This window comes from Procambarus clarkii, chromosome 13 (assembly GCF_040958095.1).
Source record: "Procambarus clarkii isolate CNS0578487 chromosome 13, FALCON_Pclarkii_2.0, whole genome shotgun sequence".
NCBI classification, from domain to species: Eukaryota; Metazoa; Arthropoda; class Malacostraca; order Decapoda; family Cambaridae; genus Procambarus; species Procambarus clarkii.
Window position 1 is genome coordinate 5,877,296 of NC_091162.1, and position 22,451 is coordinate 5,899,746.

The window sequence follows — 22,451 nt, forward strand, 5'->3', positions numbered from 1 at the left end:
TGCAGACTGACCCCTCACTCATCTGGTGCCTTCGGGAGGTAGAGATGTTTGAGATATATATATCTCGAACTATCTACTTCTTTTGTAAGGTCTGATGGCGTAGTGGGTTAAAGCATACTAGTTATGCCAGCTACTGGAAGGTAGTTGTGCTTTCTGGGTTCGAGTCCCACTGGTGGGTGTTGTCCAAAGATTGTTTATCTTCACTTGTGGTTTATGCAAGTATAGGCTTATAAGCTGGACACGAGTTCTCTCACATTGACAGTGGCTTGACGAAAATTGCAGACTGACCCCTCACTCATCTGGTGCCTTCGGGAGGTAGAGATGTTTGAGATATATATATCTCGAACTATCTACTTCTTTTGTAAGGTCTGATGGCGTAGTGGGTTAAAGCATACTAGTTATGCCAGCTACTGGAAGGTAGTTGTGCTTTCTGGGTTCGAGTCCCACTGGTGGGTGTTGTCCAAAGATTGTTTATCTTCACTTGTGGTTTATGCAAGTATAGGCTTATAAGCTGGACACGAGTTCTCTCACATTGACAGTGGCTTGACGAAAATTGCAGACTGACCCCTCACTCATCTGGTGCCTTCGGGAGGTAGAGATGTTTGAGATATATATATCTCGAACTATCTACTTCTTTTGTAAGGTCTGATGGCGTAGTGGGTTAAAGCATACTAGTTATGCCAGCTACTGGAAGGTAGTTGTGCTTTCTGGGTTCGAGTCCCACTGGTGGGTGTTGTCCAAAGATTGTTTATCTTCACTTGTGGTTTATGCAAGTATAGGCTTATAAGCTGGACACGAGTTCTCTCACATTGACAGTGGCTTGACGAAAATTGCAGACTGACCCCTCACTCATCTGGTGCCTTCGGGAGGTAGAGATGTTTGAGATATATATATCTCGAACTATCTACTTCTTTTGTAAGGTCTGATGGCGTAGTGGGTTAAAGCATACTAGTTATGCCAGCTACTGGAAGGTAGTTGTGCTTTCTGGGTTCGAGTCCCACTGGTGGGTGTTGTCCAAAGATTGTTTATCTTCACTTGTGGTTTATGCAAGTATAGGCTTATAAGCTGGACACGAGTTCTCTCACATTGACAGTGGCTTGACGAAAATTGCAGACTGACCCCTCACTCATCTGGTGCCTTCGGGAGGTAGAGATGTTTGAGATATATATATCTCGAACTATCTACTTCTTTTGTAAGGTCTGATGGCGTAGTGGGTTAAAGCATACTAGTTATGCCAGCTACTGGAAGGTAGTTGTGCTTTCTGGGTTCGAGTCCCACTGGTGGGTGTTGTCCAAAGATTGTTTATCTTCACTTGTGGTTTATGCAAGTATAGGCTTATAAGCTGGACACGAGTTCTCTCACATTGACAGTGGCTTGACGAAAATTGCAGACTGACCCCTCACTCATCTGGTGCCTTCGGGAGGTAGAGATGTTTGAGATATATATATCTCGAACTATCTACTTCTTTTGTAAGGTCTGATGGCGTAGTGGGTTAAAGCATACTAGTTATGCCAGCTACTGGAAGGTAGTTGTGCTTTCTGGGTTCGAGTCCCACTGGTGGGTGTTGTCCAAAGATTATATATATGTATATATATATATATATATATATATATATATATATATATATATATATATATATATATATGTATGTCGTACCTAGTAGCCAGAATGCACTTCTAGGCCTACTATGCACGGCCCAATTTGCCTAATAAGCCAAGTTTTCATGAATTAATTGTTTTTCGACTACCTAACCTACCTAACCTAACTTTTTCGGCTACCTAACCTAACCTAACCTATAGAGATAGGTTAGGTTAGGTAGGGTTGGTTAGGTTCGGTCATATACCTACGTTAATTTTAACTCCAATACCAAAAAATTGACCTTATACATAATGAAATGGGTAGCTTTATTATTTCATAAGAAAAAAATTAGAGAAAATATATTAATTCATGAAAACTTGGCTTATTAGGCAAATTGGGCCATGCATAGTAGGCTGAGAAGTGCGTTCTGGCTACTAGGTACGACATATATACATATATATATATATATATATATATATATATATATATATATATATATATATATATATATATATATATATATATATATATATTATTAAATATGACCGAAAAAGTAAGATTAATAATTCTAACACGAATTTTCTCAATCTTTCGTACATTACGCTTCACTGTTGGAGGTAAATCAAAAATCACTTCTCCAAAATTCATTTTTATTTCTAGTCTGACGCGACACGGGCGCGTTTCGTAAAACTTATTACATTTTCAAAGACTTCACAAATACACAACTGATTAGAACGTATCTCTGATTTTATATCTACATTTGAGTGAGGTGGGAAGGGTGATGTGGCATTAACACAAGACAGAACAGGAGGGGATATTAATAGGGTATTAAAAGTATCAACACAAGACAGAACAGAAACAATAGGTATTGAATAGAAGTGTTTTGTAGAAAGCCTATTGGTCCATATTTCTTGATGCTTCTATATTGGAGCGGAGTCTTGAGGTGGGTAGAATATAGTTGTGCAATAATTGGCTGTTGATTGCTGGTGTTGACTTCTTGATGTGTAGTGCCTCGCAAACGTCAAGCCGCCTGCTATCGCTGTATCTATCGATGATTTCTGTGTTGTTTACTAGGATTTCTCTGGCGATGGTTTGGTTATGGGAAGAGATTATATGTTCCTTAATGGAGCCCTGTTGCTTATGCATCGTTAAACGCCTAGAAAGAGATGTTGTTGTCTTGCCTATATACTGGGTTTTTTGGAGCTTACAGTCCCCAAGTGGGCATTTGAAGGCATAGACGACATTAGTCTCTTTTAAAGCGTTCTGTTTTGTGTCTGGAGAGTTTCTCATCAGTAGGCTGGCCGTTTTTCTGGTTTTATAGTAAATCGTCAGTTGTATCCTCTGATTTTTGTCTGTAGGGATAACGTTTCTATTAACAATATCTTTCAGGACCCTTTCCTCCGTTTTATGAGCTGTGGAAAAGAAGTTCCTGTAAAATAGTCTAATAGGGGGTATAGGTGTTGTGTTAGTTGTCTCTTCAGAGGTTGCATGGCTTTTCACTTTCCTTCTTATGATGTCTTCGATGAAACCATTGGAGAAGCCGTTATTGACTAGGACCTGCCTTACCCTACAGAGTTCTTCGTCGACTTGCTTCCATTCTGAGCTGTGGCTGAGAGCACGGTCGACGTATGCGTTAACAACACTCCTCTTGTACCTGTCAGGGCAGTCGCTGTTGGCATTTAGGCACATTCCTATGTTTGTTTCCTTAGTGTAGACTGCAGTGTGGAAACCTCCGCCCTTTTCCATGACTGTTACATCTAGAAAAGGCAGCTTCCCATCCTTTTCCGTCTCGTAAGTGAAACGCAGCACGGAACTCTGCTCAAATGCCTCCTTCAGCTTCTGCAGATGTCTGACATCAGGTACCTGTGTAAAAATGTCGTCAACATACCTGCAGTATATGGCCGGTTTCAAGTTCATGTCGACTAAGACTTTTTGCTCGATGGTACCCATGTAGAAGTTTGCAAACAGGACACCTAGGGGAGAACCCATGGCGACCCCATCTACTTGCTTATACATGTGCCCATCCGGGCTCAAGAAGGGTGCCTCTTTAGTACAAGCTTGGAGTAGTTTCCTCAGAATACTTTCTGGCATGTCAAGAGGAGTACAGGCTGGATCACGATACACTCTGTCGGCTATCATTCCGATTGTCTCGTCCACAGGTACGTTGGTAAACAGCGATTCTACGTCCAACGAGGCTCTTATCCCTGTGGCCCGTGTGCTCCGCAGTAAGTCCACAAATTCCTTTGGAGACTTCAGGCTGAAGGCGCAAGGAACATAAGGAGTCAGCAGGCCGTTGAGTCGCTTTGCCAGTCTGTACGTGGGTGTGGGTATCTGGCTAATGATTGGCCGAAGTGGGTTTCCAGGCTTGTGCGTCTTGACATTTCCATACGCATATCCAGGTTTATATTCCCCAATGATCTTTGGCAGGTGGAGTCCGGATTTCTTGGCGTTTACAGTTTCGATCAGTTTGTTGACCTTTGCTTTTAATTCGGCTGTAGTGTCCTTCGTTACCCTTTGGAACTTAGTTTGGTCAGAGAGTATGATGTTCATTTTCGCCAGATATTCGTCTTTTACGAATAATAAAAGACGAATATCTGGCGAAAATGAACATCATACTCTCTGACCAAACTAAGTTCCAAAGGGTAACGAAGGACACTACAGCCGAATTAAAAGCAAAGGTCAACAAACTGATCGAAACTGTAAACGCCAAGAAATCCGGACTCCACCTGCCAAAGATCATTGGGGAATATAAACCTGGATATGCGTATGGAAATGTCAAGACGCACAAGCCTGGAAACCCACTTCGGCCAATCATTAGCCAGATACCCACACTCACGTACAGACTGGCAAAGCGACTCAACGGCCTGCTGACTCCTTATGTTCCTTGCGCCTTCAGCCTGAAGTCTCCAAAGGAATTTGTGGACTTACTGCGGGGCACACGGGCCACAGGGATAAGAGCCTCGTTGGACGTAGAATCGCTGTTTACCAACGTACCTGTGGACGAGACAATCGGAATGATAGCCGACAGAGTGTATCGTGATCCAGCCTGTACTGCTCTTGACATGCCAGAAAGTATTCTGAGGAAACTACTCCAAGCTTGTACTAAAGAGGCACCCTTCTTGAGCCCGGATGGGCACATGTATAAGCAAGTAGATGGGGTCGCCATGGGTTCTCCCCTAGGTGTCCTGTTTGCAAACTTCTACATGGGTACCATCGAGCAAAAAGTCTTAGTCGACATGAACTTGAAACCGGCCATATACTGCAGGTATGTTGACGACATTTTTACACAGGTACCTGATGTCAGACATCTGCAGAAGCTGAAGGAGGCATTTGAGCAGAGTTCCGTGCTGCGTTTCACTTACGAGACGGAAAAGGATGGGAAGCTGCCTTTTCTAGATGTAACAGTCATGGAAAAGGGCGGAGGTTTCCACACTGCAGTCTACACTAAGGAAACAAGCATAGGAATGTGCCTAAATGCCAACAGCGACTGCCCTGACAGGTACAAGAGGAGTGTTGTTAACGCATACGTCGACCGTGCTCTCAGCCACAGCTCAGAATGGAAGCAAGTCGACGAAGAACTCTGTAGGGTAAGGCAGGTCCTAGTCAATAACGGCTTCTCCAATGGTTTCATCGAAGACATCATAAGAAGGAAAGTGAAAAGCCATGCAACCTCTGAAGAGACAACTAACACAACACCTATACGCCCTATTAGACTATTTTACAGGAACTTCTTTTCCACAGCTCATAAAACGGAGGAAAGGGTCCTGAAAGATATTGTTAATAGAAACGTTATCCCTACAGACAAAAATCAGAGGATACAACTGACGATTTACTATAAAACCAGAAAAACGGCCAGCCTACTGATGAGAAACTCTCCAGACACAAAACAGAACGCTTTAAAAGAGACTAATGTCGTCTATGCCTTCAAATGCCCACTTGAGGACTGTAAGCTCCAAAAAACCCAGTATATAGGCAAGACAACAACATCTCTTTCTAGGCGTTTAACGATGCATAAGCAACAGGGCTCCATTAAGGAACATATAATCTCTTCCCATAACCAAACCATCGCCAGAGAAATCCTAGTAAACAACACAGAAATCATCGATAGATACAGCGATAGCAGGCGGCTTGACGTTTGCGAGGCACTACACATCAAGAAGTCAACACCAGCAATCAACAGCCAATTATTGCACAACTATATTCTACCCACCTCAAGACTCCGCTCCAATATAGAAGCATCAAGAAATATGGACCAATAGGCTTTCTACAAAACACTTCTATTCAATACCCATTGTTTCTGTTCTGTCTTGTGTTGATACTTTTAATACCCTATTAATATCCCCTCCTGTTCTGTCTTGTGTTAATGCCACATCACCCTTCCCACCTCACACAAATGTAGATATAAAATCAGAGATACGTTCTAATCAATTGTGTATTTGTGAAGTCTTTGAAAATGTAATAAGATTTACGAAACGCGCCCGTGTCGCGTCAGACTAGAAATAAAAATGAATTTTGGAGAAGTGATTTTTTATTTACCTCCAACAGTGAAGCGTAATGTACGAAAGATTGAGAAAATTCGTGTTAGAATTATTAATCTTACTTTTTCGGTCATATTTAATAATATATGTCTACAGGAAAGACTGCTACCAAAATATACTAATATATATATATATATATATATATATATATATATATATATATATATATATATATATATATATATATATATATATATATATATATATATATATATATATATATATATTGTGGGAAGTTCTCTTCCCACAACCAAACCATCGCCAGAGAAATCCTAGTAAACAACACAGAAATCACCGATAGATACAGCGATAGCAGGCGGCTTGACGTCTGCGAGGCACTACACATCAAGAAGTCAACACCAGCAATCAACAGCCAATTAATGCACAACTATATTCTACCCACCTCAAGACTCCGCTCCAATATAGAAGCATCAAGAAATATGGACCAATAGGCTTTCTACAATCACTTACATTCAATACCCATTGTTTCGTGTTCTGTCTTGTGTTTAGGAATTTAATACCCTATTAATACCACCTCACTCCATCCACCTCACTCAAATGTAGATATAAACAAATCGAAGATGTGTAAGTTCTATTCAGTTGTGTATGTGTAAACTAAAGTCTTTGAAAATGTAATAAGTTTTACGAAACGCGCTCAAGTGTCGCGTCAGACTAGAAATAAAAATGAATTTTGGAGAATTGATTTTTGAATTACCACCAACATTGAAAAGAAACATACGAAAGATCAAGAAAATTCGTGTTAGAATTATTAATCTTACTTTTTCGGTCATATTTAATAATATTATATATATAAATATATATATATATATATATATATATATATATATATATATATATATATATATATATATATATATATGTCGTACCTAGTAGCCAGAACTCACTTCTCAGCCTACTATGCAAGGCCCGATTTGCCTAATAAGCAAAGTTTTCATGAATTAATGTTTTTTTTGTCTACCTAACCTACCTAACCTAACCTAGCTTTTTTTGGCTACCTAACCTAACCTAACCTATAAAGATAGGTTAGGTTAGGTTAGGTAGGGATGGTTAGGTTCGGTCATATATCTACGTTAATTTTAACTTAAATAAAAAAAAATTGACCTCATACATAATGAAATGGGTAGCTTTATCATTTCATAAGAAAAAAATTAGAGAAGATATATTAATTCAGGAAACCTTGGCCTATTAGGCAAATCGAGCCTTGCATAGTAGGCCAAGAAGTGCGTTCTGGCTACTAGGTACGACATATATATATATATATATATATATATATATATATATATATATATATATATATATATATATATATATATATATATATATATATATATATATATATTTATATATATATTTATATATATATTTATATGTATATATAATATTATTAAATATGACCGAAAAAGTAAGATTAATAATTCTAACACGAGTTTTCTCTATCTTTCTTACATTTCTTTTCACTGTTGATGGTAATTCAAAGATCAATTCTTCAAAATTCATTTTTATATCTAGTCTGACGCGACACTTGAGCGCATTTCGTAAAACTTATTACATTTTCAAAGACTTGTTCTCAAAGACTCAAAGACCTAGGTTCTCCCCTAGGTGTCTTGTTTGCAAACTTCTACATGGGTACCATCGAGCAAAAAGTCTTAATCGACATGAACTTGAAACCGGCCATATACTGCAGGTATGTTGACGACATTTTTACACAGGTACCTGATGTCAGACATCTGCAGGAGCTGAAGGAGGCATTTGAGCAGAATTCTGTGTTGCGTTTCACTTACGAGATGGAGAAGGATGGGAAGCTGCCCTTTCTAGATGTAATAGTCATGGAAAGGAGCGGAGTTTTCCAAACTGCAGTCTACACTAAGGAAACGAACATAGGAATGTGCCTGAATGCCAACAGTGACTGCCCGGACAGGTACAAGAGGAGTGTTGTTAACGCTTATGTCGACCGTGCTCTCAGCCACAGCTCAGAATGGAAGCAAGTCGACGAAGAACTCTGTAGGGTAAGGCAGGTCCTAGTCAATAACGGCTTCTCCAATGGTTTCGTTGAAGACATCATAAGAAGGAAAGTGAAACGCCATGCAACCTCTGAAGAGACAGCTAACACAACACCTATACCCCCTATTAGACTATTTTACAGGAACTTCTTTTTCACAGCCCATAAAACGGAGGAAAGTGTCCTGAAAGATATTGTCAGTAGAAACGTTATCCCTACAGACAAAAATCAGAAGATACAACTGACGATTTACTATAAAACCAGAAAAACGGCCAGCCTACTCATGAGAAACTCTCCAGACACAAAACAGAACGCTTTAAAAGAGACCAACGTCGTCTATGCCTTCAAATGCCCTCTTGGGGACTGTAAGCTCCAAAAAAAACAGTATATAGGGAAGACAACAACATGTCTTTCTAGGCGTTTAACGATGCATAAGCAACAGGGCTCCATTAAGGAACATATAATCTCTTTACACAAACAACCAATCACCAGAGAAATCTTAGCAAACAACACAGAAATCATCGATAGATACAGTGATAGCAGGCGGCTTGACGTCTGCGAGGCACTACACATCAAGAAGTCAACACCAGCAATCAACAGCCAATTAATGCACAACTATATTCTACCCACTTCAAGACTTCGCTCCAATATAGAAGCATCAAGAAATATGGACCAATAGGCTTTCTACAATTACTTCCATTCAATACCCATTGTTTCGTGTTCTGTCTTGTGTTTGAATTTAATACCCATTCAATACCCATTGTTTCGTGTTCTGTCTTGTGTTGGAATTTAATACCCATTGAATACCCATTGTTGAAAGTTCGTTTTTTCACCTCATCAACCTCACCCAAATGTAGATATAAACCTCGAAGATGTGTAAGCTCTATTCAGTTTCAGTTGTGTGTTTGTAAACTAAAGTCTTTGAAAATGTAATAAGTTTTACGAAACGCGCTCAAGTGTCGCGTCAGACTAGAAATAAAAATGAATTTTGGAGAATTGATCTTTGAATTACCATCAACAGTGAAAAGAAATGTAAGAAAGATAGAGAAAATTCGTGTTAGAATTATTAATCTTATATTATTAAATATGACCGAAAAAGTATGTCTACAGGAAAGACTGCTACCAATATATACTAATATTATAATATATATATATATATATATATATATATATATATATATATATATATATATATTATAATATGTATATGTTATATATATATATATATTATAATATATATATATTATATATATATATTATATATATATTATATATATTATAATATAATATATATATATATATATATATATATATATATATATATATATATATATATATATATATATATATATATATATATATATATATATATATATATATATATATATATTAGCAATTAGAAAGAAAAAACAGATAATATTGAATTTGGACGTAATGGATAAGTTTTTTTACCTATGTTGCAAAGAAAACCTAACGTAAACTAAGCATCTTTGGCCTAATACACGCTATCTGAGGCTTAATATAGTACAAATATGTGCTATACAAGCCCTAGAGATATTTAAGTTTTGTTTCTAGCTTTGTTTTTTCCGGACTATAAAGTGAACAGTATCAAAATCTACTTATTTGCCATTAGGTCTAAGAATGTACGATTGTTCACATAGTTACAAAACCCTTCCAACTATTTTGTTAAAGTTCAGTCATTCAATCCCCGACCGTCCAAGTGGTTGAGTACTAATCCTTTTCCCTATCCGATCCCAAATCCTTATCCTGACCCTTTCCCTGTGCTATATAGTCGTAATAGCTTGGCGGTTTCCCCTGACAATTTCCTTCCTTCCTTCCTTCCTTCTCTTATGTCAACAACCTAACCTGCGGAAGTTCCAATCTTTGTATTCAAAGACTCTTATGGCCTCTATTTGATTGTCGTCATTTATTAAAGATCTTCCAGATTAGGATGACGACAGTGGTGACTCCTTCTAACGTACCGACTGGTAGTTCTTTTCCTTTGGTTAAACTCACTGATGTTGATAGTCTCGTCAGTTCTATTGATAAGATGGATCTTAAAAAGTTGTAAATTTCAAGCACGTAATTTTTACACCAGTTTTCTAGTCTGAAGTGTGTAAGTTATCTAAATATTCTTTTCTCATTGTTAACCTTCGTCTAATCAGTACTAGGAAAAACAACATTAGCCACATGTATGTATGCTGTTATTGCTGAATGGTCAGATACGTACAGTATCAGAGTCATGAGTTGTGGATGAGGGATTCAAGTCAATATGCCTGTCGTGTACTCCTTCATATATATGACCTGGCTGATTCATACTGATAATTTTACACCATAACTTGCACTAAGAAGTGTAATCACTCTTATCAAGTCATTGCAATCACAATCAAACACCGTTGCTGTTTGTGAATTAATCTAATGTTTTGTGTCTAGCATATAAATCACCAATTAGGATGGTAGGATCATCACAAACAAAAATCTGGAAGACTTGTATAATAGAGGAGGTCAGAAGAGGTATAATCATTTAAAGCATTAAGTGTAACACGACAGATATCCGGTATTATATATCACTGAGCATCCCAATGGACTACGACCATATGGTCACCATTTGGTCCGGGAGACATCTCCCGTCACGCAGGGTGCAGTTGCGCCTCCACAGATCTCCAGTATCATCTTCTGATACTGGTAATGGCTCAAAAGGGCCACCACTTACGGGCTATTCATGCCCGTGCCACCTCTTGGGTGGCTTAATCTTCATCAATCAATTCAATCAATGAACTACGGTGCGAACTACAGTAGTTCATCCACCCCCACCTGACACCATAACCAGAGAACCTTGACATCTTCGGTCTAAGAAAACATGTACGTTTTTCAACTTATCTCTTTGACTCATCCCCTGACCAGGTGATCACGGCAGAAATGCTGGTTACATTTGGTCCTCTTGAACAATGTTAGCCTCCCAGAGCACCTCGTAGCTCACATCGCCGTAAATACAGAGATAGCTTGAGGCAGTGTCCCATAAAGCGCCTCCTGGCTCTTGGTTCGAGGAAATTGTCAAGAACTGTGTTACAACATTAAAAATTATTATTTATTTTTTTGTTTTTTTTTCTCATTGCGACAGTTTCTTTAGATTCATTGTGTTTAATACATTCTAGCATTAATTATTAACAATAAAATTATTTTGTTAACTTAAATTTAAGCAAAGATTTACTAACTGTATAAATCTCATGGGTGTACAGGTGTACAGATAAAATGCTTCTGAAACAAATGAAGTCAAATATAACTAACTCTGTGTCGCTGAAAACAGAAATGACATTTAAAATTGTTGATTAGATCTAGTTTTCACCAAGACGAGTCTTAAATGGGTATTTTTGCATAACTGGAGTGTTTTGTTGCATAACAGGAGTGTTTATTGCATAACAGTAGTGTTTATTGCATAACAGGAGTGTTTATTGCATAACAGTAGTGTTTATTGCATAACAGGAGTGTTTTGTTGCATAACTGGAGTGTTATGTTGCACAACAGTAGTGTTTATTGCATAACTGGAGTGTTTTGTTGCATAACAGGAGTGTTTTGTTGCATAACAGGAGTGTTTTGTTGCATAACAGTAGTGTTTATTGCATAACAGGAGTGTTTTGTTGCATAACAGGAGTGTTTTGTTGCATAACAGGAGTGTTTTGTTGCATAACAGGAGTGTTTTGTTGCATAACAGGAGTGTTTTGTTGCATAACAGGAGTGTTTTGTTGCATAACAGTAGTGTTTTGTTGCATAACAGTAGTGTTTATTGCATAACAGGAGTGTTTTGTTGCATAACAGGAGTGTTTTGTTGCATAACAGGAGTGTTTTGTTGCATAACAGGAGTGTTTTGTTGCATAACAGTAGTGTTTATTGCATAACAGGAGTGTTTTGTTGCATAACTGGAGTGTTTTGTTGCATAACAGTAGTGTTTATTGCATAACAGTAGTGTTTATTGCATAACAGGAGTGTTTTGTTGCATAACAGGAGTGTTTTGTTGCATAACTGGAGTGTTTTGTTGCATAACAGGAGTGTTTATTGCATAACAGGAGTGTTTTGCCATAAGATCTTTCCAGTTATGCAGCTCGAGTGAAGGAAACTTATGTCAACATAAAGAAGCTTTTGAGTTCCATAAACGATGACCAACATGAGTGTCAGCTGTGTCGCGTCTGGGGGGTTGTGGGTCACGTGATGGGACTGCCGGGTGGACACATAGAGTACTGTTCTTGTCTGTGTCGCGTCAGGGGGGTCGTGGGTCACGTGATGGGACTGCCGGGTGGACACATAGAGTATTGCTCTTGTCTGTGTCGCGTCAGGGGGGTCGTGGCTCACGTGATGGGACTGCCGGGTGGACACACAGAGTATTGCTCTTGTCTGTGTCGCGTCTGGAAGGTCGTACGAGTGGGAGACAGTAGCTCTATCAACTGCACTATGGACAGCTTAATAAGGAAGGATTCCAGGAACAACTAACCACTGCCCAACTGGCACCTTAAGCCTTCCATTGCTGTCAGTAGAGCACAGAGGAATTATGACACTACCGTAGATAATAACATTTCATTAACTTGGTCCTTAGGAGTCTCGAACCACCGACCCCAGGAGCGGGTACCCTTCTGGACCCAGGTCTCTTCCTCCTCATTCTACCACTTCCCCTCTTCAACCAATTTCCCCCCTTCCCTTACACTTGGTCCCCTCACATCGTCCTCTTCCTTTCTATCCCTATCCCAACCCTCCTGTTCCACCTCCCCTCCCACCCCCCACCATTCTCTCAGAAAATGTATTATTATGAAACAGTGAAAAGCTCTATAGGAAACACAAAATACTTTACACTTGACTCCATGAAAATACTATTGGTGTCTCTATAAATATTAATATTTCTTAAATCATTTAACTTAGGCCAACCCCTGACCAGCCTATGTCTGTCCCCAGATATTTTTCCCGGCAAAGAGGGAAGAGACTTTAATTAATTATTTGACTTATCTAACTATTTACATACAGGTCGGGCTTTACTACAAGTATTCCGCAGTCACAATGTTGTTTTGAAAACAAAAAGATTCAGATCTGTTGAACTTATATTAGTTTATAAAGTTTCACCATACTACACTATGGTGAATTTTCATATATATCAAATTTTCAAATACTTATAATTAACAGTATATAAACCAAGAATATTAACTTGAAGCAACTAAAACAGCTATTATGTGGCACAACAAGTTATATAAATATTAATTATACAATATTTAAAAATAATAATTATCAAACTGTAAATACAAATATTTGTAACGGAACGCGTAAATCATCGAATTTTTAGATGATTAATTGCCTTCTATGATTATGATTAAAAATAAAGCTGAAACCCAAAAGTTCCAGGAAACTATTTATAAAACACCGCCCAAAAAATTCAGAAAAGACCCAAATTTTCAATTGTAGCGTCATTATTAGGGAGGTGGTGATGGCCGGGAGGATATATTGACCATCAGAGGAAGACACAACTTCTGGTAATCACTAATGGAGTTTAAATCCGGAAGATCTTGTGTTTTATGGAGTATTACATTAATTGTGTCGGGTCGGAAGGTTTTTTATTAGAATTTATGAAGATGAAGTTTATTTCCGGTATGGGATTGTGATTCTCTGAGAGCACTGTGTACACCGTAGCTACTGTAGCACAGTGTAGACCGTAGCTACTGTAGCACAGTGTAGACCGTAGCTACTGTAGCACAGTGTAGACCGTAGCTACTGTAGCACAGTGTAGACCGTAGCTACTGTAGCACAGTGTAGACCGTAGCTACTGTAGCACAATGCTCCGTGACTCCACTGAGAGCACAGTGTAGACCGTAGCTACTGTAGCAGTGCTCGCAGAGAATGATATACCGTGGTCTAGACGTCTTTTCTGGCTAAAACGGAACGCAGAGCATGTTTGGCCCGTGTCATGGTGGACATTTTTTGTTAAACTGTGTCATTTTGCCCCACAATATTCTATTGTATGCGGATATATTCTACAGTATTGTATCCAGATATATTCTACACGGGGGCCTGACAACTGAGTGGACAGCGCTTCGTATTCGTAGTCCTGAAGTTCCGGGTTCAATTCCCGGTGGAGGCGGAAACAAATGAGCAGAGTTTCTTTCACCCTGATGCATCTGTTCACCGAGCAGTAATTAGGTACCTGGGGGGTTAGACAGCTGTTACGGGCTGCTTCCTGGGGATGTGTAACAAAAAGGAGGACTAGTTGAGGACCGGGCCGCCGGGACGCTAAGCCCCGAAATCATCTCAAGATACAGTATTGTATCTGAATATATTCTACAGTATTGTACCCGGAGATATTCTACAATATTGTATCCGGAGATATTCTACAAAAGTGTATCCAGAGATATTTTACAATATTGAATCCTGAGATATTCTACAGTATTGTATCCAGAAATATTCCACAAGAATATCCAGAAATATTCTTGCCTCTCATTCTTTTTGTATATTGGTACTACATTAGCTGTTTTCCATATTTCTGTTAGTCTCCCATCTAAAGTTACATACTATACACTGTGGAGAGTGGCAAGCAAAGTGCTTCTGCACACTCTTCAATTACCCATGGCGAGATTCCCCCCGGACTAATAGCCCTACTCCCGTCCAGGTCCAACAGGTGTCTCTTGACCTCATCTCTTGTAAATTCGAACCATTCCAAGGCTGCCTGGTTTACTGCCACCTGTCCTACCACAAGGACTTCACCTCGTTCTATTGCGAAGACCTCCTGGAATCTCTTGTTGAGTTCTTCACACATCTCTTTGTCATTCTCTGTGTACCTGTCCTCACTCATTCTAATTTTCATCACCTGTTATTTAACTGGTGTTTTCCTCCTGATGTGCAGTTTTGGTTCGGTGTGTGTTGTGTAATCACCTCGTTGTTTTTGTGGTGGTTGAGCTTTAGCTCTTTGGTCCCACCACTTAACCATCTATCCACTGGTGTACAGATTCCTGAGCTTCTCGAGCTTTATCATATCTATATTTGGAACTGTGTATGGAGTCAGCCTCCACCACATCACTTCTTACTGCATTAGATTTACTAACTACTCTAACACTGAAAAAATTCTTTCTAATATCTCTGTGGCTCATTTGGGTACTCAGCTTCTACCTGGTTCTCCTTGTGCGTGTACCACCCGTGTTAAATAGTCCATCTTTGTCTACTCTGTTAATTCCCCTGAGAATTTTGTATGTGGTGATCATGTCTCTCAGAGCTCTTCTGTCTTCCAGCGACGTGAGGTGCAGTTCACGCAGTTATTCCTCATAACTCATGCCTCTTAGTTCTGGGACAAACCTAGTGACATACCTCTGCACTTTTTCCAGCTTCGACTTGTGCTTGACGAGGTACGGGCTCCATGCTGGGGCTGCATACTCCAAGATTGGTCTTACATATAGAGTATACAAGGTTCTGAATGATTCCTTACACAGGTTCCTGAACGCTGTTCTGATATTAGCCAGCCTCGCATACGCTGCAAATGTTATTCTTTTGATGAGGGCTTCTTGAGACAGGTTTGGCATGATATCAACTCCTAGATCTTCTCTGTCCATTTCGTGAAGGATTTCATCTCCCATTCAGTATCATGTTTCTGGCCTTCTATTACCTCCGCCTACTTTCTTTACCTTACATTTATTTGGTTTATTAGCCATTTGTTGGACCATTCATTCAGTCTGTCTAGGTCATCTTGTAGCCTCCTACTATCATCCTCAGTTTCAATCCGCCTCATAATTTGGCATCATCAGCAAGTAATGAGAGGAACGATTCTATACCCTCAGGGAGATCATTTACATATATGAGAAACAGTATAAGTCCAAGAACTGAACCCTGCGGGAATCCACTAGTGATGCTTCGCCAATCTGAGACCTCACCCCTCCCTGTGACTTACTGTCTTCTGTTGCTTAGGTACTCCCTTATCCAATGGAGTTCCTTCCCTTACAAACCTGCCTGCATCTCCAGTTTTAGCATTAGCCTCTTGTGTGGTACTGTGTCAAAGGCTTTCTGGCAATCCAAAAAATATGCAGTCTGCCCACCCCTCTCTTTCTTGTCTGAATTTTTGTTGACTGGTCGTAGAAATCAATTCATCCTGAGAGGCAGGACTTGCCATCCCTGAACCCATGTTAATGCTGTGTTACAAGGAGTCCCTTCTTGTATATCGTGACTACACTAGCCGTCTTCTAAATTTTTAGCAGTTCACCTGTTACCAGTGATTTGTTTTACACTATGGAGAGTGGCAGGCACAGTGCTTCTGCTCCTTCCTTTAGTATGCAAGGGTAGAGTTCATCTGGGCCTATAGCCTTTGTCTCATCCGTCTCTAGCAAAAGCTTCCTAACATCTCCACTGGTATTCTCAAACTCTTCTTGTTGTGCCTAGTTAACTATTCCCTCTCTTATCTCTGGAACTTTTCCTTGCTCTAATGTGAAAACCTTTTGGAATTTCTTATTGAATTCCTGGCGCACTTCCTTGTCGTTTGAAGTGATTCTGTCTTCCCCTAACCTCAGTTTCATTACTTGTTTCTTCACTGTTCTTTTCCTCCTGATGTGGATAGGCAGCAGTTTGAGTTGAGTCTTTGTCTTGCTCGCTATGGCATTTTCATATTGTCTTTCTGCCTCTCTTCTCACCCTGACGTATTCATTCCTGGCGCTCTTGTATCTTTCTCTACTCTCCAGTGTCCTGTTATTTCTATAGTTTCTCCACGCTCTTGTGCTTCGTTGCTTAGCTAGCCTACATCTGTGATTAAACCATGGGGTTTCCCATCTGCATGTCGTTGTTTTCCTTTTGGACCGGGACAAACTTGTCTGCTGCCTCCTTATATTTCTGCGTGATGTAGTCCATCATGTCTTGGGCCGTCATTCCCCTGAGCTCTGTTTCCCATGTTGTATCTGTTAGGAATTTTCTTATCTCTGCATAGTTTCCCTTTCGGAATCCCAGCCTTTTGTTTTCAGTTCCCTTCCTTGAGTTCATTAACCCTCCTTCAACCAGATACTCAAACACCAGTGTGCTGTGGTCGCTCATTCCTACTGGGGCCTCGAAACCGATTTCCCTTATGTCGGAGTCGTTCAGAGTGAAGACTAGGTCGAGTCTCGCAGGTTCATCGTTTCCTCTCAACCCTTGTGGTTCCCTGACATGCTGGCTTAAAAGCATTAACGTTTTTGTCGCCACCTCCAATAGTTTGATTCTCTCATGTATCCTCACCACCATGTGGTTGCTTGTTCTCCCAGTCTATACATCCGTGACTGAAGGCCCCCATGATGAGCAGGTGGGATCTATTTCTACAGGCAGCAGAGGCTGCCCTCTCAATTATAGTGTTAACTGCCATGTTGTTGTTGACATACTCTTGCCTTGATCTTCTGTCATTAGGTGGAGGGTTATATATCACTGCAACTACTACTCCATGTCCTCCTATTGTCATGGTGCCTGTTATATGGTCTTTGAATCCCTTGCAGCCCAGGTTAACCATTTCCTTGAAACTCCATTCGTATCTCATTAGTAGGGCCACTCCGCCTCCTCCTCTTCCTTCCCCCCCCTTTGTGTGTGTACTCACCTAATTGCACTCACCTAATTGTGCTGGCGGGAGTTGAGCTTTGGCCTCTTTGGTCCCGCCTCTCAACCGTCAATCAACTGGTGCACAGATTCCTGAGCCTACTGGGCTCTATCATATCTACATTTGAAACTGTGTATGGAGTCAGCCTCCACCACATCACTTCCTAGTGCATTCCATTTATTAACTACTCTGACACTGAATAAATTCTTTCTAACGTCTCTGTGGTTCATCTGGGTACTAAGTTTCCACCTGTGTCCCCTTGTTCGTGTCCCACCCATGCTGAAGAGTTTGTCTTTGTCCACCAAGTCAACTTCCCTGAGAATTTTGTAGGTGGTTATCATGTCTCATCTTACTATTCTGTTTTCCAGGGATGTGAGGTTCAGCTCCTTTACCCTTACCTCGTAGCTCATTCCTCTCAGTTCCGGGGCGAGTCTGGTGGCATACTGCTGAATCTTCTCTAACTTTGTCTTGTATTTAACTAGGTATGGAATCCAGGCTGGAGCTGCATACTCCAGGATTGGTCTTACATAAGTGGTATACAGGGTTCAGAAAGATTCCTTACACAAGTTTCTAAAGGCAGTTCTTATGTTAGCCAGTCTAGCATATGCCGCTGATGATATTCTTTTGATGTGGGCCTCTGGGGACAGGTTCGGTGTGATATCAACCCCAAAAATCTTTCTCTCTATTTGACTCTTGCAGGATTTCACCTCCCAGATGATACCTTGTGTTTAGCCTCCTGCTCCCTTCGGCTAATTTCATCACCTTACACTTTCCTGAGTTGAACTTTAGCATCCATTTTCTAGACCATTCCTCCAGTTTATCCAGGTTATCCTGTGGTATCTGTCTATCTTCATGCGTCTTGATTCTTCTCATAATTTTTGCATCATTAGCAAACATTGAGAGGAATGAGTCTATACCCTCCGGAAATTCGTTTACATATACTAGAAACAGGATGGGTCCAAGCACTGAGCCCTGTGGGACTCCGCTGGTGACATCTCGCCACTCTGATGTCTACCCCCTCACCGTTACTCGCTGTTTCCTGTTGCTTAAGTACTCCCTTATCCACTGGAGCACCTTCCCTTTTACTCCTGCCTGTTGCTCCAACTTTTTTAACAGCCTTTTATGGGGTACTGTGTCAAAGGCTTTCTGGCAGTCCAGGAAAATGCAGTCGGCTCACTCTTCTATTTCCTGCCTAATTTTTGGTGCTTGGTCATAGAATTCTATTTAACCAGTTAGGCACGATTTACCATCCCTTAACCCATGTTGGTGGTGCGTTACAAAGTTATTTCCGTCCAGATGCTCTACGAGCCTTTTCCTCACGATCTTCTCCATCACCTTGCATGGTATATAAGTTAAGGAAACTGGCCTGTAGTTCAGTGCCTCTTCCCTGTCACCCTTCTTGTATTTTGTGTGTGTGTGTGTGTGTGTGTGTGTGTGTGTGTGTGTGTGTGTGTGTGTGTGTGTGTGTGTGTGTGTGTGTGTGTGTGTGTGTGTATGTGTGTGTGTGTGTATGTGTGTGTGTGTCTGTGTGTGTGTGTGTATGTGTGCGTTTGTGTGTGTGTGCTCAAATGTCATTTTATTTATTATTGTTTAAACCAGGATTGAAACAGAAACATTATTTATGCCAATTATCTGCGGCCTCCAGTGGACACTCTCCCCCCCTCCTTCCCTTCATCTCCCTGCTGCCCCTCCAAACATGTACAACTTGTACTAAAGTGTGTCACCTAAAGTGTGTCCAAAACAAAACGAAGACACTTTCATATACAGTATAACTTTTCAATATAATAGGCAATACCATGAGTGACTTACCTATAACAGTCTGGGCATTGTCTTTAAGAGTGAAGGCACTGAGTACAACAGGAGGGCTGACCCCTTCCTCATTGGACACTTGAACCACCAGGGCAAACTCTTGGCCAGACTGTAGACCTCCCACACTGTTGGAGGAAGGTGAGGGAGTTAGTGGTGGCGCCGGAACTTTTGTCGGGAGGTTATGAGGGAGGGTGAGGGAGGAACATTGCTGGAGAGTTACTGGAGTTACTGAAATACAATGGTGGAGAATTAGTGGAGAAAGAGACATGATGTTGTGGATAATGTTGAGGAGGTAGTTACGACACATCAATTATATAGGCAGATATTATTGAGAGGAAATAGGTAAGTAATGAGAGTGTGAGGGGAGAAGATCAGTGAGCAGCACTGATGAGAGAGTTACATATGTTGTGGATTGATGATCAGCTCTAGTGTACGACCTGCTCTAAGGGCCGACCTGCTTTAATGCACGACCTGCTCTAAGGGCCGACCTGCTTTAATGTACGACCTGCTCTAAGGGCCGACCTGCTTTAATGCACGACCTGCTCTGCCAACCTGCTCTGACGAGCCATGGCTGATCGTATTGAGATAGTCATGCTTCTTATCCAGTTCAACATATCCACAACTGCAAGACCTTCCAGTTGAACATAATTATCTTCACTCCAAGAAACCACAGTGAAAATAACAATGTTGAAGAGAAAACACAATTTTCAACTTATGTACAGAAGAAGGGAGGTTCTATGATGCAAAGCTCTAGTTTCAATAAACCATGCTGTGTTAGCATTTGTTTTATTTGGAAATAACATGAGAACACGTTTCTCAAAGCATCTTGCAAAATATAGCAATTATATTAGTGTTAGATTTTTAATGGTTAATAAGGAAGTTGACAAACTACGTCTCTAAAAGTTCATTGTATTGTTATGGTCAGCTGCTATGAGATGCGTTTCCTTGACTCTTAACAACATTTTCAAAGGCAGTGTAGACGTGGGTATATACAACATAGGACATAATCTTACTAATACAAACATATTATTCATAAATATTCATATAAAGCCTCAGTAACACTGAAAGGAAAAACTAGTACCACTTAGTGGGTCAGCCAGAGGCTTATTCCTGCAAAAACCTTTATTAGAATATTCCTGCAAAACGAAACAAATATGGGAACTCATAGCCTGGGAAAAGGAGACAATGAGCATTCAGAGCAAATCCTGCTATTTGACTCTGATATCCTGAATAATTGTTGTCACAGATCAAACACCACTTGTAACTCCTCCGGGGCCGGACACGTAGCCAAGATACAAAAGACATTTTTCCTCATAACCGCGACATTAAGGGGCTGGAAGAAGAAACTGGTCGATCGATGGTATTTTCTTACCCTAGTCTCTGTGTGTGTGCATTCACTTAGTTGTACTCACCTAGTGATGCTTACGGGAGTTGAGCTCTGACTCTTTCGGCCCGCCTCTCAAGTTCCAATCAATCAACTATTACTAACTACTTTTTTGTCCCCCCCCCTTCACACCCACACACACACTTACAGGGGCTGGCTGGCTGAGTGGACAGCGCTTGAGACTCATGGTCCTAGGGACCAGGGGGTGAGTGTGTGTGTGTATGTGTGTGTGTGTGTGTGTGTGTGTGTGTGTGTGTGTGTGTGTGTGTGTGTGTGTGTGTGTGTGTTTGTGTGTGTGTGTGTGTGTGTGCTTATTTCCTTATCAAACTGTTTACAGGACAAATTACGTCACAGGATTACAGGAAGGGGGAGCAGAATTCCCTTTGCGTCAGAATAATCTCCAGCCTCCCACAAGGTGGGATAAACTGAGAGCATCTTGCGCCTGAATGAGACCGGATCACCCCGCTCATAACACCACCAATTAAGCCGATTATGGAGAGCTTCGCCAAGTACCCTGGAAGCAGCCGGAGAAATGTGTGCCCATTAGAAACACAGAACGAGGAGGCGTCTCGCTCCAAACACACTCAGAAGGGAGCCGGATGCTAAAGCATTGTAAATCAGCTAATCGCGTGGGATCCTTCTCTCGAGATTTGTCAGTAGTATACTGCTTCAAGCAGGAGCAGAGATGGAAAGAATTGAGCAGTACAGATGAAGAGTCACAATAACGTGGCTGAAAGATGTTGACCAAACAACACACTAGAAAATGATGAGACGACGACGTTTCGGTCCGTCTTGGACCATTATCAAGTCGATTGTGATGAGACGAAGGAAGCAAGGGCAATAAATAGGCAAGAGAGAGGTGAGGAGATGGAAATCTTACGGGAAGAAAAGAGCAAGACAAAGGGCACGGAAGGTAAGGGGTAATAAAGGGTGTAATAATAGGAATAAGAAAGGGATCGTAAGAGAAAACAAGAGAAAGAGAAAGAAAGATAAAGGGAAGGGTAGGCTTATGTTAGATCACGTTTGTTAGAAAGATTCAGCAGTAGTTGATGTTTTTACAGAATGTGAATCAGCGGTTAACAACTTCTTAACTTGTTCATTAACTTATATACTTATTTTCAAATTCTTAACAACTTATACATATCGTTAACTTCTGACTCCGCAGGGGATAGAACAGTGTGAACTAATGTAGATTTTGTTAGACATTAATTAGAACATATATAATATTTATTTTGATTTGTAGTATTCGAAATACTCTTCCAATGTATAAGTAATGATAGCAGTACTATCAAAGTAATAATTCTGCTATATTTAAGTATTATGCTGCAATTAACTCACAGTATAACAGTAACGGCATAAGACACAGTAATGACAATAATAATTCGGAGTAAATTAGTAGGAGCCGTGAGGCAGATTCAAACCTGTGCTGGGTACTCCCAAGCACACGCCTTAAGGCCACTACACCAGGATATGGTCTAAGGCGTTTGCTTGGGAGTACCCAGAGCATTGGTTTGAATCCTCCTTACAGCTCCTACGGATTTGGTGATTTATTCATCA

At 40.5% G+C, this 22,451-nt stretch overlaps 1 protein-coding gene across 1 annotated transcript in view; it reads right to left on the reverse strand.

Moving 5' to 3' along the window:
- Positions 1 to 22,451, reverse strand: part of LOC138364543 (uncharacterized) — a 251,928-nt gene that overhangs the window by 99,181 nt on the left and 130,296 nt on the right. Inside the window, exon 6 of the mRNA XM_069324198.1 lies at positions 19,511 to 19,635. Within this exon, the coding sequence (XP_069180299.1) occupies positions 19,511 to 19,635 (125 nt within the window). The remainder of the gene's footprint in view (positions 1 to 19,510; positions 19,636 to 22,451) is intronic.